The sequence below is a fragment of the Triplophysa dalaica genome, chromosome 22 (genome assembly GCF_015846415.1).
Source record: "Triplophysa dalaica isolate WHDGS20190420 chromosome 22, ASM1584641v1, whole genome shotgun sequence".
Lineage (NCBI taxonomy): Eukaryota > Metazoa > Chordata > Actinopteri > Cypriniformes > Nemacheilidae > Triplophysa > Triplophysa dalaica.
The window spans coordinates 13205109-13220974 of record NC_079563.1 but is presented as its reverse complement, the minus strand read 5'-3'; the positions used below and the strand labels follow the sequence as shown (position 1 = coordinate 13220974).

General features: G+C 36.3%; 3 protein-coding genes across 3 annotated transcripts; all 3 read left to right on the top strand.

Moving 5' to 3' along the window:
* Positions 1-513: 513 nt before the first annotated feature.
* On the top strand, positions 514-7757 carry vps11 (VPS11 core subunit of CORVET and HOPS complexes). The gene is made up of 16 exons (XM_056737054.1): positions 514-686; positions 916-1060; positions 1161-1296; positions 1452-1615; positions 1692-1939; positions 2030-2231; positions 2396-2547; positions 3294-3480; positions 3580-3723; positions 3801-3995; positions 4101-4262; positions 4356-4489; positions 5505-5707; positions 6156-6327; positions 6474-6696; positions 7127-7757. The coding sequence occupies exons 1-16, from the start codon at positions 541-543 to the stop codon at positions 7292-7294; spliced, it is 2781 nt and encodes a 926-aa protein (XP_056593032.1). The 5' UTR covers positions 514-540; the 3' UTR covers positions 7295-7757.
* A 405-nt stretch (positions 7758-8162) lies between these two features.
* On the top strand, positions 8163-11102 carry ift46 (intraflagellar transport 46 homolog (Chlamydomonas)). The gene is made up of 12 exons (XM_056737055.1): positions 8163-8301; positions 8748-8841; positions 8924-9000; positions 9082-9242; positions 9435-9509; positions 9655-9748; positions 9834-9962; positions 10071-10189; positions 10268-10334; positions 10420-10480; positions 10562-10647; positions 10809-11102. The coding sequence occupies exons 1-12, from the start codon at positions 8278-8280 to the stop codon at positions 10896-10898; spliced, it is 1077 nt and encodes a 358-aa protein (XP_056593033.1). The 5' UTR covers positions 8163-8277; the 3' UTR covers positions 10899-11102.
* Positions 11103-11685: 583 nt separating this feature from the next.
* Positions 11686-14598, top strand: LOC130411933 (uncharacterized). The gene is made up of 7 exons (XM_056736952.1): positions 11686-11861; positions 12050-12385; positions 12516-12797; positions 13030-13164; positions 13368-13400; positions 13489-13520; positions 13684-14598. Exons 1-7 carry the CDS (start codon positions 11813-11815, stop codon positions 13891-13893), a joined length of 1077 nt encoding a protein of 358 aa, XP_056592930.1. The 5' UTR covers positions 11686-11812; the 3' UTR covers positions 13894-14598.
* Positions 14599-15866: the final 1268 nt, after the last annotated feature.

Genomic DNA, 15866 nt, shown 5'->3' with positions numbered 1-15866 from the left:
GTGTATTTAACTAAGGATCTGATTGGTCCACGTTAAATAGGACAAACATAGCAGCTGTGCGACTGGTTGTAGTTTTTGATGTCACGTCGGTGTAGTACTTCAAAGTGCTGAAGTTCAAATAATTGGTTCATTTTAATTGTTTTATTTTGAAAATATTTTAGCAATATTTTATAGTCACAGGATGGTCATGCTCGTGCGCCAAGTGCATACTCATTCTTTCAGAGACAATATATAAACGGTTTAAAAAAATGTCCAAGATTAAAAACAGATCTGAATGCCCAATAAAAAAGCAAAACAATCCGCCAATCTTTTGAAGAATGTGGCAAATTCAATTTATAAAGTTTGCTGTGATAAGTTTTCGTTACGGTTTATTTTGATAAGAGGCTGGGGAATAAATAGTAGCTTAACGGTACATGCTAACCATAAATGGATTTTTAGATTGACGTCCAAGCTAAAACAGAAGTAACGCGAGAGCCTGTCCCTGATCACATGACCGTGCTGTAAGTCACATGATATTGCTAAACAGGAATCGCTTGGAAAATGGCAGCGTTCTTACAGTGGAGACGATTTGTGTTCTTCGATAAAGAAACGGTGAAAGATCCAAGCGAAAATGGGAAGAATTTTCAGCTACCGTTGGGTATATCGGCCTGCGATTCGGGCCGAGGACATGTTGTGCTTGGAGATATCCTTAAAATGCTAAAGTTTTGCATATCGCATGATAGCAATGATGACACTGCCAGACAATAATTCTATTATTTCAATATATTTGAATACGAGTTTTAATTCGTTAATGCAATTGGAAACCGTGTAATGTTAGTTGATATTTGCACATGCTAGACGTGTTTCTCTCATGTATGTTAACATGTACGCGTGCCATACAGTTATCTGTTTCTTTAACTCATTTATTGCACATATGGATGGACAGATTTGGTTTTTAACCCGCTCTTTTCAGCTCTCCAGCTTTCAAGCTTATAAACTGCGCGTGACACACCTCTATCAGCTGAAACAACACAACATCCTGGTGTCGGTGGGTGAGGATGAGCAGGGCATTAATCCTCTGGTAAGAATTTGGTTCTTCTTAAGATAAATTTGAAATGCAAGTACCAGTCTGTGTATCCAATATCTTGATTTAAGTGAATGTGTTACTGTGTGCACGACAGGTGAAGGTTTGGAACCTCGATAAGAGAGACAGCGGCAGTCCACTGTGTACCCGCATATTCCCTGCTATTCCTGGAAACAAACCCACTGTAGTGTCTTGTCTTAGTGTACATGAAAACCTTAATTTCATGGCTTTAGGTAGGAGATTTATTTCACATGTGTTGTCAGTGCCTCTTTTTATTTTGGGGGCAATTAATGTAAACAAACGAAACAAGTTAAATCTGCTTGAGTTGTTGTCTTATTTTGCTCCACACAAAAAAGGAATTCTTTTAATATCTGTATTGTGTACTCAGGTTTTACAGATGGCAGTGTTGTGCTGACCAAGGGTGATATCACCAGAGACAGACACAGTAAAACCCACAGCCTCCCTGAGGGCAACTCTCCAATCACAGGCCTGGCTTTCCGGCAAGCTGGCAAAATCACGCACCTGTTTGTTGCCACCTTAGAAAAAGTGCAGGTATGCATTACTTTTTTTTAAAAAATAATATAGAACTAACAACAGCCCTCATAATGTTATTTTTATGTGTAAACAGAGTTACACATTGTCGCTGAAAGAGTACCCGCGTGTAGAATTGGACACGCATGGCTGCGCTCTCCGCTGCTCTGCGCTCACAGACCCGTCGCAGGACTCTCAGTTCATAGTGGCCGGAGATGACTGTGTGTATTTGTACCAGCCGGATGAGAGAGGACCCTGCTTTGCCTTCGAAGGGCACAAACTTCTGACTCACTGGCACAGAGGATACCTACTTATGCTTACAGACAACAACAAGTCACCTATCAAGTAATAGTTTTTTCATTGCTTAAATCATTTTTCTTTAACCTACTATTTAACTCTGTTTAATATTCTCCAAAAAATTTTCTATTTGTGCAGATCTGATTATGCCAGTGGAGGGCCTTCCCCTACAGTGAAGCACACCCTTACCATATACGATCTGGACAACAAGTTCATCGCATATAGTGCTGTATTTGATGATGTCATTGACGTTTTGGCAGAGTGGGGCTCATTCTACGTGCTTACGAGAGACCGAACAATGTACACGTTGCAAGAAAAAGACACACAAACAAAGTTAGAGGCAAGTAACTAAAACGTAACTAAAAAGATTATTTGCAAGAAAATATCAGTACAGTATTACAGTATTAAAAGGTAAAATGTTGCATTACTTTAAAAAGCTTTTTTAAATAACATTAATTGCTTTGTGATGATGATTGGCAATTAACTTTTGTCTGTGTCTTGTAGATGTTATTTAAGAAAAACCTGTTTGTGATGGCTATTAACTTGGCAAAGAGTCAACATCTGGACAACGATGGTCTGTCTGAGATATTTAGGCAATATGGAGACCACCTCTACAATAAAGGGGATCATGATGGAGCTATTCAACAGTATATTCGGTAGGTGTATAAATGGTATTTCTGAAATTCCTAAATTTGTGACCCTGTCTGTGAGGCAGGGTACGAGATAGAATTGAGAGACAGTACTCAAGTTTTATTTATAACTCTGAAATTAATTATTTTAAATAATGATATAAATTTTCTGACAGAATGTTTTTTTTATTTTGCACCAAAAAAAAGAATTTGGGTTCCTGAACATTCATATCACTCTTTCACATGGCCTTACTCAGACAATATTAAAGACATATTTTATAAGGCTTTATTTTCTCAGATTGTTCTTTACATTATGTAGAATTAATTTATGCAGAAAACAGTAAATCATAAAAAACTGACACATTTGTTTCAGAATACGGTCATTCTAGGGATAGTTCACCCTAAAATTCTGTCATCATTTACTCAACCTCAGGTTGTTCCAAACCTCAACACAAAGGAAGATGTTTGGATGAATGTCAATAAACAAACATATCTCATCACCCATTTACTGCCATAGTAAGGAAAACAAATATTATGGGAGTCGATAGGGGATGAGATCTGTTTGGTTACTGACATACTTCCGAATATCATTATCCTTTGTGTTTAGTTAGGGTTAGGACAGGTTTGGAACATTCTGAGGGTGAGTAAATGAAGACAGAATTTCCATTGTTTGGTGAACTATCCCTTCAAAGACTATTATACTGTATAAGTCATTTAAAACAGTAAAGCACACAATGTCACAATTTAATTTTGTGCTCCATTTTGTTTTTCAGCACAATTGGAAAGCTTGAACCTTCATATGTAATTCGTAAATTTTTGGATGCGCAGAGGATACATAACTTGACAGCGTACCTACAGGCCCTCCACAGACAGTCTCTGGCCAACGCTGACCACACTACTCTACTGCTCAATTGCTACACTAAACTGAAGGACAGCTCCAAACTAGAAGAATTTATAAAGGTCTGCTAAAAAATAGTTTTTGGGTGGCACCTTTAGGCATTTGAATACAGTCTTGTCAATGAAAAATATCTTATTTTACACGTGTGTCTACCAATGTAGAGCAATGAAAGTGAGGTGCATTTCGATGTTGAAATCGCCATCAAAGTGTTGCGGCAGGCTGGTTATCACAGTCACGCTGTGTTCCTGGCAGAGAGACACATGCATCACGAATGGTACCTGAAGATCCAGCTGGAGGATTTGAAGGTAATTTGTCTGTTGTTTATCAAATTTCCTTTTCCATTTTGTCCACAACAAAATAAATTTCCTTTTTTGTTCCTCAGAATTATCAGGAGGCGTTACGCTACATAGGAAAGTTGCCATTTAATCAGGCGGAGAGTAACATGAAGCGATATGGTAAAACTCTAATGCACCATGTACCCGAAAGCACAACCGTCCTGCTAAAGCGCCTCTGCACAGACTATCAGCCTAGCAAGGACTCGACTGATAAGGACAGTCTCGACAAGACAGTGGGAAAGGTAATTCAATTGAAGTGATATTAGTGTCATCCTGATCAAATATACTGAAGAACATAGTGAGCACAGGATTTTCCAAAACTTTGTTTTGATACTGACAAATCCCAGGCCAATCCCGAGGAGTTCATACCTGTCTTTGCCAATAACCCACGGGAGTTGCGAGCGTTCCTAGAACACATGATAGAGGTGGATCCGCTCTCTCCCGAGGGGGTTTATGACACTCTTCTCGAGCTCAGACTGCAGGACTGGGCACACGAGCAGGATCCAGAGGTAAAACATGTATTTATTCCTAGGTATGTTTGGGAATGGCCAAAGAGCTCTGCAAATGACTGATGAAAACGTCTTTGTCTCATTGTCTGGCAGAAAAAGAGAGTCCTGCAGGAGGCAGCATTGTCTCTGCTGAGGAGTGACAACACCGTGTTTGACAAGGCCCTGGTCCTCTGCCAAATGCACAACTTTAAAGAAGGAGTGCTATACCTTTATGAAAAGGGCATGCTGTGGGTGACTGTCTTTCCTCTCACTAATTTAGAAAAGAAAGTTTTTTTAGTGACAATTATAGATTTGAAAGCACCCTTGGCATGCAATCAAAGTCTGAGTTATTATAATTTTGTTTTCAGTTTTTTTGTAGTTTCATTTGTATTTTGAACTAGCTTTTATTTTTCGTTTAGTTTTTATTCAGTTTTAGCAATTGTCTTTTGACATTTTATTTATTTATGTTTTATGGTAGTATTTAAGTTGAATCTATCTTTATCTTTATTTATTATTTTACTTATTTACAAATTTCACTTTTTTCAGTTTATTCCCTAAGTACATTTTCTAGTTTAAATTTTTTTGTTTCATTTTTTTTATATTATGGTCACCAGAAATGTTTCAGTAGTTTTACTGAAACTGTTATAACTTTGATAAAAGTAAATTGGGATAAAAGCCATCAGATATTTACACTGATTCACTGAGGGACATGGGATTTATGGGAAAAAAATGTTTTTTGACCATAAATTATTAAAAAAATTAAGATATGAACTGTGCATAACATTTGGAGGCTTTTTCATAGAAAAAGATAGAAATCTCCACCCTCTATCCATTAGCCTGTATTTTAATCATATTTAAAGGGATAATTCACCCAAAAATGAAAATTATGTCATCATTTACTGACCCTCGGATTATTACAAACCTGATAAATTTCTTTGTTCTGCTGAACACAAAGGAAAATATTTGGAAGAATGTCATTAGCCAGTAAAAGATCTGATCCCCCATTTACTGCCATAGTAGAGAAATAAATACTATGGGAGTCAATAGGGAATGAGATTTATTTGGTGACTGACATTCTTCTAAACGTCTTCCTTTGTGTTCAGCAGAAGAAAGAAATGTATACAGGTTTGGAACAATCTGAGGGTGAGTAAATGATGGGAGAGTTTTCATTTTTGGGTGATTATTCCTTTAATGACATTACATCTTCTAAATTATCTTATGAAAGCGATTACTTAATAGTGACTGAATTGGGCTTCTCTGTAGATACCAACAGATAATGCATTACCACATGCAGAATGAAGAATACGGAAAAGTTGTAGAGGCCTGTAAGCGTTATGGTGACAAGGAGGCGTGTTTGTGGGAACAGGCACTAGGCTACTTTGCACGCAAAGAAGAAAACTGCAAAGCTTACATTAGCGAAGTTCTGCAGCACATCGATCAAAATAACCTGATGCCTCCACTATTGGGTAAGAAAGAAGTGCTTCTGGCTTCTCCATTACACAAAGTTCAAAAGGTTGACTATAATTGCTTGTGGTTTCCACACATCTTAACTTAACTGCCTGATTCTTTAACACTTGCGGCTTTCGGAAGGTTCTGTTTTTACTTTATGCGTGACATTTACATCCTGTGCATTACTGTGACTGCCCCAGTGCACCTTACTTGTTTTTTTTAAAGTGGAAACATACACACTAGCCCTCTTTGCACTTTTAATGTTGCCTCCTGTTTTTTCTACTTTATGTTTAAAGCTTTATTAATATTCTTAATATTTCTTAAGAAAATATTTTCTTACTGAATTTCTCTGTCACTGCTATGCACCAGTTCAACACTGTACAATAATGTTGATTCTGATAACTCCAGTTCATAAAATATTTATATATTCCTTATTGTTAAACATATGACTGTTTTTGACAACAGTGGTGCAGACTTTGGCTCATAACTCCACAGCCTCTCTGTCAGTCATAAAAGACTACTTGATAAATAAACTAGAGAGGGAGACCCGGCAGATTGAAGAAGATGAAAAAAAGATTCGACAGTACAGAGAGGAGACAGCCCATCTGCGAGCTGAGATCCAGGAACTCAAATCTTGGTGAGCCTTGTATCCCGTTGCTGTCATGTGGTTACTGTTCCACAATAATAGTCGTTTGAGACACAGTTAGACATTACTCACTTTCCATTTTCTGAAAGTCCCAGAGTTTTATCAAAAATTGAAAGTGTATATTCTTGCTCTTTCAGTGCAAAGATTTTCCAAAAGACCAAGTGCAACATGTGTAACAGCCCACTGGAGTTGCCGTCTGTGCACTTCCTGTGCAGCCACTCGTTCCACCAGCACTGCTTGGAGAGCTTCGCTGAGAGCGAGGCCGAGTGTCCAACCTGCACCCCTGAAAACAGGAAGGTCATGGACATGCTGCGGGCACAAGATCAGAAACGAGATCTTCACGACCATTTCAATAGACAGGTGCTCATTTTCCTCCTTCTTTTAAAGAAACATTTGTAACAAAGTTGCTCGTGTCAACAACCACAGAACTCTTCAGTCATAACATCATTTTAGTTCATTTGCCATGGTTTCCCTCTGAAATCAATTTTGGATTTCCAAATCCAATCCAATTCTTGGCTTACCTGAGACATGACAATATGTACGAACAAAACAAAGCTTCAAAATATTGCAAATGACAGACATTATTTGACTCATCAATAAAAAAATTACCTTCTATAAAATCTAAAAATATGGTAAGAATCCATGGCTGGAAAACAATCATTTGTATAACAATTTTAAGACCATTAACTAAACAACTACTTTGCCAGTGTTAGTAAACTATTGTCTACTTGTATCTTAGCTGTAATGCAAGTGAATGTTTAGTCATTGAATCTTTTTTCCTCTCTCATAGTTGAAATCTTCCAATGATGGCTTCTCGGTGATCGCTGACTATTTTGGCCGTGGAGTGTTCAACAAACTCACTCTGATAACAGATCCTCCTGGAGGCAAGAGCGGAGCTGTGAATCTAGATGCTGAATTCAACAAAGATCTGCTCATTAATATTAAAAGGCATGCTTAAGCTGAACTGGAATTCGAAGAAAATCTGTAAAATACCTTTTATAATTGTCTCGGTGCAAAAAGTAAAGCTGGTCCAGAGACAGCTTTATACTAATACTCTTGGGACAAATGTTCAGCATTTGTTTGACAATGTGTTGTTGGTGTCAAACATGTGTTGAAAAGTGAAGAACAGGAGGGCAACTTTTGCAAAACCACTCCATCTAACGTTACAGTCTGCAAGATAAGATCGAAATAAAAGGAAACAGACACAACGGACTTTTGGAGATGTAAAAATACTGAACAAAAACTTGCGGCATGTTTTTAAGCTTGTCAAGTCTGTAAGTCAACTATTATCTGCAGCACTTAATTTATGTATGATATTTTATTAAATATATCGGAAACCTTTACTAATTCAGAACAATACCAATAGAAACATTTCACTGTATATTTGTCATTACTAAATAAAAACGTTACTGTTGACTGTGTTATGTATCCATCTCTTGAATTTATTGAGAAACTTGTCATGTTTTAAAGAATCGTACAAATTTACACATTACTGTGTTTTCTATGCAAAAACGTAGCAAAAACACAAAAAAATCAGCCGGAAAATAGATGAAAGCTATGCTAAAAGGGTGAACCAGAATGGAAAGTATCTGAAAACCACATCCGGCATTAGAGTTAATCCGTATCGCCACAATTGTTTCTGAATCAGTTTTAACTTAAAGAAATTCAGATTAATGCTCAACCTTGTCAACCTTAAGTAACGATAAAGAAACGTTTAATCATATAACATGCGCACACAATACGATATTGCACTTGGAATGAAACGTGATTATTTCAATCACCAAATGTGTGTTTTATTACATACAAACTTTGATATCACGTTTATTTCACACACTCAACACTGTATATTTCGTTTTTATCTGCTGAACGCGGAGCATCACGTTCTCCTCGCACGAAAGTCTCGCGAGAACAGTTTCCTTGGAAACCATACACCGTGTTTTCATGGAGAGGTCCGAGCGACAAAAGGTTTGTTATTATCACGCAAATGTCTGCAGTTTAGAAACAAGATCCTTGATACCACGACGCATGTGAAAACATGCTTAAAATGCTAATTATGATGGCAATTTCTGTTGTAAAAATGTTTACGTAAGCGATACATCAGATTTATTTTCTTCCCCGCTGACGGCACATTCCTGTAACTCCGTTTCAACGCAGTGACGTTATATGTTCTTTACGTCGGATTTTGCTTTAAATGATTAAATGTTTTCCACATATTGTCAGTTACGAAAATGAAAAACATTTACATGTTACATCCTCGTTTAGCATTCTCGTTTTGTAGCTAGGTAGCTAGTTGTCTTACTATTTCAAACATAGTGAGCCGATTGCATAGACAATAAAGGCATTACAGTTATTATACAGTTATTATGGTTATTAAAATATTATAACGCTAAATGCACTCTTCACTGTGAAAGATCCAACTGACATCCAATCAACCATACGACGAAAGTTTTGACGTAAACGCGGACGACGCGGACAGTGTACACACCCCGACCCCACGACAGATTGGTAAAACCCATTGTTTACTATTTCTTTATTTAATTATTACATTTGTCAACCGTTTAATATAACCTACGTTTCTTTAATACAGTTTCCAGGAGGGCAGGGAGGCAGAAGCAGAGCACCATGGCCAGTTACACTGGTAGTAAACTAGAAGATGAAACAAAGGTAAGGCTAATTCAAGTACATTAGTTTATTATTAGATAAAGAATGGATGGATTGAAGTTTGACAAGTGTTTATCCTAACAGCAGAGAAAAAAAGAGCCACCTGGTTCTCGTGGTACTAAAGAAAACGAGGATGATGATGAAGAGGAGGAGGAGGAGGAGGATGACGAAGATGATGATGATGATGATTCTGATGATACAGAGTCTGATGAAGAGGAAGGGGAGCCTGGATCTGTTCCAGAAGGGTAGGACAGCTTGTTTGAGATAGAACTGCTACTATCTTACAGTTCAATGTCATATACTTATCAGATTGTTTGCTGCATAAAGAGTTGGAACTATAAGTCATGTACATTAGATACAAGTAAGAGCTAAGAGCAATTACGTTCAACTTTAGTTAAATAAAAAATGTGAGCGTATGTGTGCTTGATTTCTCACAGCGCATATGATCCAGCCGACTATGATCATCTTCCTGTAACAGCAGAGATTAAAGAGCTGTTTCAGTACATCACACGGTGAGCAGATGGCACACCACAACTTCACACCTCTAACATTTTTATCCGGACAAGCACGAAGCAGGAAATTTGCTAAAATGTACCCAGTGTTACTTCAGTCAAATTTCTATGGGTGCTTACTGTTACATGTGACTTTTTCCTTAAGATACACCCCTCAGACGATAGATCTTGATCACAAACTGAAGCCGTTTATCCCTGACTTTATTCCGGCTGTGGGAGACATTGATGCTTTCCTCAAAGTATGTGACTCTTCTTCTCCGACCAGAATGATTGATCTTTGAATGTTGAATCTAGTTCAGTTTCGATGTTTCATTTGATGTGTAGGTACCGCGACCGGATGGCAAGCCAGATAATCTGGGTCTTCTAGTTCTGGATGAGCCTTGCACTAAACAGTCAGACCCCACAGTGCTTTCCCTGTGGCTGTCGGAGAACAGCAAACAACACAATGTCACTGTGAGACAACACACACTCAGTATATTGAAACACCATCTGACATGGATGTACAGTACAGCAAAGATGTGGATCAGATGATTGAGAATGTGATTTACATCTCTTGCAAAGGAAATGAAGGTTAAGAGCATAGAAAACCCAGAAAGAAACCTCAAAGCCATAGACAACTGGATTGAGAGCATCAGTGAACTGCATCGGTCAAAACCTCCAGCTACTGTAAACTACACCAGGCAAGATCTTAAACTTGTTCTACTCTAAACCCAATGCGAGAATTAGTTTTGTAACTAGACTCTTGGTTGTTACGACAGAGCAATGCCGGACATCGACAGCCTGATGCAAGAGTGGCCATCTGATTTTGAGGAACTTTTGGGAAAGGTTATCTTTCTGACAAAATTAGTTTTGTTGAATTTTCTTACTATACATTCAAGTGTTCATCTATATTTTTCCGTCTGTTCACCAGGTGAATCTGCCCACAGCAGATATTGATTGTAGTTTGGCAGAGTATGTCGACATTATTTGTGGTAAGTTGTTTCATTGTATATTTGTTACATTTACGTGTTTATTGCTTGTGTTTCTTCTTTTTTTAATGTGTTACCTCTTAGGGATATTGGACATACCTGTGTACAAGAACCGAATTCACTCGCTCCACGTCCTGTTCACACTCTACTCTGAATTCAAAAACTCGCAGGTTAGACAATTTTTTCAAATGTTTCAGATCCTATAAAGTATCATTATTATGCAAATATTGTTCATGTTCATTAAAACAAATGGTTTAAAACGTTTTAAATTTGGGTCTTTTTAATGTTTAACTGGTTTTATTATTGTTGGTCTTATTGTTTTTCCCTCTAGCACTTTAAATCTGTAGAAGGCCAGAAGTCTGACACGCCATCTGCTTCACATACAGCCACGGCTGAATTAGAAAGACTCACTTTGGACTGAAATGACTGTCATGACATTTTGAGCATGGTCTATTTCTTACATCCTGTTTTGTTGTTGTCAAGAGCTTTTTTTTTCTATAGCCCATGATACTTTATATTGTATAGATTCTCCTTATCTTTGGTTATATGAAGTAACAAACACATATCTTAAAAGCAAATGTATTAGCAAGGTTTTAACAATGTTTAATAAATAATAATTACATTTCTCAGCTTATATCTCCACTTCTTGTTGCTTTTGCAACATATTAACAAATATATTCGCCATTTAACTTCTAGACCTCTGTCATACTGATACAATTCAATATCCCAACACAACCTTTCTAACAATTGTAGCCAGTCCAGTGTCTATTGCATTTTAACTAAATCAAACAGCAATGTGGAAGACTGACAGTATGACAAGACACACAATATATATATATTTCAAGGTTTTGAACGATTCCTGAAAGCATACAAATATAAGTGTGGTATAGCTTAGGAGTGAATATAAAGTTTTTTTTATTTCCTGCAAATAAATGCAAACAGGAACTATATTTTTACTTGAAATTTGGTAAATACGTTGTAAGTACTTCACAGAATGCAACAAAAAGAGTAAATAGTAAAGTAATAAAAGTAGTAAAATCTGTCTCTGAAATGGTCTCTTTTCCGCAGCTGTATATTAATATTGAGATGACCTTAATAAGAATATGAATAGGCCTCCCCTCACCTCTGTCCTGCCCCTTTTATAAAATGCTTCCCTATTGTGGTTTGAGGTGGTTAGTGATTCTGGGGCAACAGTTTCATTTGTTAGAGTGCGAGTGAAGTGCATCATAAGTAGATCATAGATACTTTTATGGTGCTTTTGGTTTTATTAATAATAACCAATGATGGTAAAATTTTATTTAGTTGCATAAGAACAAAATAGAGTCTTGAGTCACAATGCCTGGATGTAACATTTATGTATGGCTGTTTCTATTCGCTGCTTTTGGTGAGTGTGGTTGATCATTTTTCATTGCTTTTTGTGTTGTTTTAACTATTGATGCATTTGTTACTAAGATCAGAAAATAATTTGAAATAGATGGATGTACTGTAGACATCTTGTTTACACTGTTTCACTACACTGTTTGAATATTTATGTTTTTCCTTGTATAATGAGATAAACATTTGATTTCACAGCGAGAGATCTATTGGCAGTCACAGTCCAGACGGGTTTATACAATCGAGTTGAGCTGAGAGGAGAAAAACTTGGTCAGCAAACTGTTGATTCCTTAAAGGAAGTGGAATGGACCCATCTGAAAAATCTGAACAAAACATGTCTTTGTCTTAAATTTCTTAAACAAAACAGTTCACAAATAGTTTACAGCCAATGCTGTGGTAAAGCTCATTTCGATTTAAACAATAACAGCCTCATTTTGGAGAATGTGACAGCGCAGGTTGAAGGAGTATTCAAGGAAACTATTATTACAAATAATTCTTCCACAAAAAGCTTCATCTTCGTATTAAATATTTTACGTAAGTCAAAAATATCGTCCTGCTAATTCCTTTGTAATTTCCTTTACAATTACATTGATCTTATTGCAGTTCATTAATTTTGTTATCATTGCTGTTTATTCATCTTGTTTATAACACATTTTACTTTAAGACCCATTAGATGCAACAGGAATTGTTGTCTCCTGGAGTGTCAACAACACATCTGTGTCTCTCACGTGTAAAGTGAGCGGAACGCATACCAATATAATGTGGAAGAGAGAAGATTCTCCAATTCAAAGGGACAACAGACACTCATTCAGTGAAAACAACCAGACTCTACACATCAGCAATATAACCAGTTCAGATGATGGAAAATACAGTTGTGTAGCAACAAATTCAATTGGAAAATCAGAAACACAAACTTACATTACCAGTGAGGAAGTTTTCACATACGGTGAGTGTCATTTTTTATTTACCAGGAATAAAACATAAAAAAAATGATTGTTTTAACTAAAATATGAACAAACACAACCGTTGGTATTTTATCCAAATAAACAACCCAGCATTTATTGAACGTCCTTTAAACAAAGAAACAATTTGTACGGGTAAGCAGAAAAGTTGCATAGATATCAAGATTGTCAAAAGGAAAAGTGTTATGCAACAATCTACTCTGTTTTTCTGTCAAGGTGAAAACACAACATTTTCCCAAAAACATGATGCTAACAGCAAACAAAATCAGGCTTTCCTTTGGAGTGGACTTGCATTAGGCGTTCTGGGACTGTGTATTATTTTGTTCTACGGCATTTACAAATACCGTAAAAGTAAGATTTACTTATTACACAATTAAATTATGAATTTATGCGGCAATTGTAGCCTAGAGGTTTGAGAGTCGGACTTGTAACCAGAGTTAGTCCCCTAAAAACTCTTTAGTCTACATATTCTTTATAACTATAACAATTACTGTTTAATCTATCATGTACATAGTTAGTAAATGCATTGTGCGTTGTTGTGAATTGTGTTGTAGGTCACAGAACAGAAAATAACAGAACTACAGAAGGTATAAACATTAGCCAACAGTCCAAAAAATAACAATATGCTATGAATTATGTTCTAATACAATCTCACATGTACAATATTCTTCACAGAGGATGTTGACATTAGTCTTGGAATTTATCAGGTAGGCCTAATTGACAAAGGTCATAAAGAGACAAACTATTACAATTAATGAATTATTCATTCATTTAATAATAATAATTATTATTCATTTGTAATTATTTTAGAATTGTTACTTAAATTAATATAAATAATATCATATGTCCACTTTACTATTTCTGTTTTAGGAAGTTCCTGGCACTGAGGTGTCTCTTTTGCCATACATCTACACAGACTTCATTAAGCCACGAGAGGCCAATCAGAACTTAGCAGCAGCAGAAGACACTAAGGATTCTGAATATTCTGAGATTGGACCAGCAGTCAGAGACGAAATCATTTTGGATCACAGCAGCTCAGATGAACAGCCCACATCGTGTACTAGAACTGCTGAGGAATAACAGCTGATAAGAGGAATATTCATTGATTCGTGTCTGATGCAACCAAGAACATCAACAACTAATTTAAAACTGAGCAAAATAAATGTAAAACTTTGTTTAAGATATCATACTTGACCGCTAAGTGGGGGCAAAACAACCATTGTGTTTCCTCTTGAACTTGCTGCTTCCTGTGTACGTCATGGTACTGTGGTCTTGTGATAATGTCATAAAAACACTTTGGCTTTTAAAGTCACATTTAATAGGAATCGTCACTGCAACCCATTGATGAATATTATACACATTAGATAAATGACTTATGTCATTCAGGGTAATTGGGAGAGCAAACGATGGTTTGTCCTGCATGTCAACCTCTGTTAAAGGTCCTGTACATCAATGAAATGACTTGTCAAGAAGTCAGGGACAGTATAATTGCTGTTAAAAGGCAAGACTACATGTCAGTGAAGTGACTTTGTGTGATGTATTTAATCTTTCTAAATGGACAGAACATCTTAGTGAGATCATTACATGTGTAGAAGATAGGCTAGACTTTGTAATGCATGCCCGGTTTTCCGACATGTTTTTTCAAAGATTTACTTTTTCCAAGTTGATGTGTCAACAGTCGTGTTGTGTAAGTAATGATACTTAACAGTGTACTAGATTTTCCATATCTTAATGATGTGTAACACTACATGTCTTTAAATACATTACAACCTTGCTAAAACTATACTTCTGTTTTATTACTGCATATTAATAAAGACTTATTTCCTCAAACTGTATGCTGTAAATACATTAATAAGATATGATTCAAACATTAAAACTTCATTTAAAAGATGATGTTCAACATTAGGTACAACTGATTACATTCATAAGTTCAACTCTATGATCACAGCATTTCTCAAGTTAAAAGCTCAATAGAAAGATATATCCTTTATTTTATTTTTTGTTCTTCTGGTATATAATACAATCTCACTTTGCCACATTCTTCACAGGGGGTTGTTGACATTGACCTAGACATGATGAAATAATGGACAATTATAAGTAAGTTAAATACAAAGTTATTATTACTTTTAGTATTATTATAAGTCATACTTGTTAACTCTAGTTAACCTATCTTTAATGAAGTAGCTGGCACTACACAGGTGATCAGCTCTGATGAACATTCCACACCGTGTCCTAATGCTGAGGAGGACTGACAGCTGAAAAGATGAATATTCATCTATATAGTATCTAATGCATTTAAGAACAGCAACAACTCATTTAACCCTGAGATATCTTCCTCAACCACTAGATGGCAGCAAAGCAACCAATGCATTTCCTCTCTTGAACTTGCCACTTGCTGTTCATAAGAAACACTTAGTAAGTCTCGCTTTGATCTGTAAGATTTTCTATACTTCCTGTCACTAGCTGCTTTCGGTCCTGGTGTAGAAGGACCTTGGCCACTGTATATTTTTACTTTATGCGTGACATTACATCCTGTGCATTACTGTGACTGCACCAGTGCACCTGAGCTTTTATTTAAAAATGGAAAAATATGCACTAACCCTCTTAGCACATTTAATGTCTCCGCCTGTTTTTCTACTTTGTGTTTAAAGCTTTATTAATATTCTTAATATTTCTTAAGAAAATATTTTCTTACTGAATTTCTCAATCATGCACCAGTTCAACGCTGTACAATAGGGGAGAGCGGGGCATGTTGTCACACTTTTTACACTGAGTAACATTTACTGAGCACCATACATCACAGCGGTATAAATGTTATACCAAATGAAAGAGTGACTTCTTGGGAACATAATTTGTATTCATTACATTTTCATATCGTATCTCATTACGGAGTTGTAGACTGTTGAATAGAGGATGTGCACTTGTGACAATTTGCCCCATCGGCAGGTAAGTTGTCACACTAGATTATCTAAAAATAAGAACACAACTACTTAATTTTGAATATTGATTTTCATTTTTATATTCAAACCAGAAGTGGAAGTATAAACAATCAT

Coding starts and splice junctions, on each gene's coding strand:
- vps11 (XM_056737054.1), top strand. CDS start 541: ATGGCAGCGTTCTTACAGTGGAGACGATTTGTGTTCTTCGATAAAGAA. Junction 687..915: donor CATGTTGTGCTTGGAGATAT/CCTTAAAATGCT, acceptor TATTGCACATAT/GGATGGACAGATTTGGTTTT. Junction 6,328..6,473: donor ATCCAGGAACTCAAATCTTG/GTGAGCCTTGTA, acceptor TTGCTCTTTCAG/TGCAAAGATTTTCCAAAAGA.
- ift46 (XM_056737055.1), top strand. CDS start 8,278: ATGGAGAGGTCCGAGCGACAAAAG. Junction 8,302..8,747: donor AGAGGTCCGAGCGACAAAAG/GTTTGTTATTAT, acceptor TCACTGTGAAAG/ATCCAACTGACATCCAATCA. Junction 10,648..10,808: donor CTGAATTCAAAAACTCGCAG/GTTAGACAATTT, acceptor TTTTCCCTCTAG/CACTTTAAATCTGTAGAAGG.
- LOC130411933 (XM_056736952.1), top strand. CDS start 11,813: ATGCCTGGATGTAACATTTATGTATGGCTGTTTCTATTCGCTGCTTTT. Junction 11,862..12,049: donor GTTTCTATTCGCTGCTTTTG/GTGAGTGTGGTT, acceptor TTGATTTCACAG/CGAGAGATCTATTGGCAGTC. Junction 12,798..13,029: donor TGAGGAAGTTTTCACATACG/GTGAGTGTCATT, acceptor TTTTCTGTCAAG/GTGAAAACACAACATTTTCC.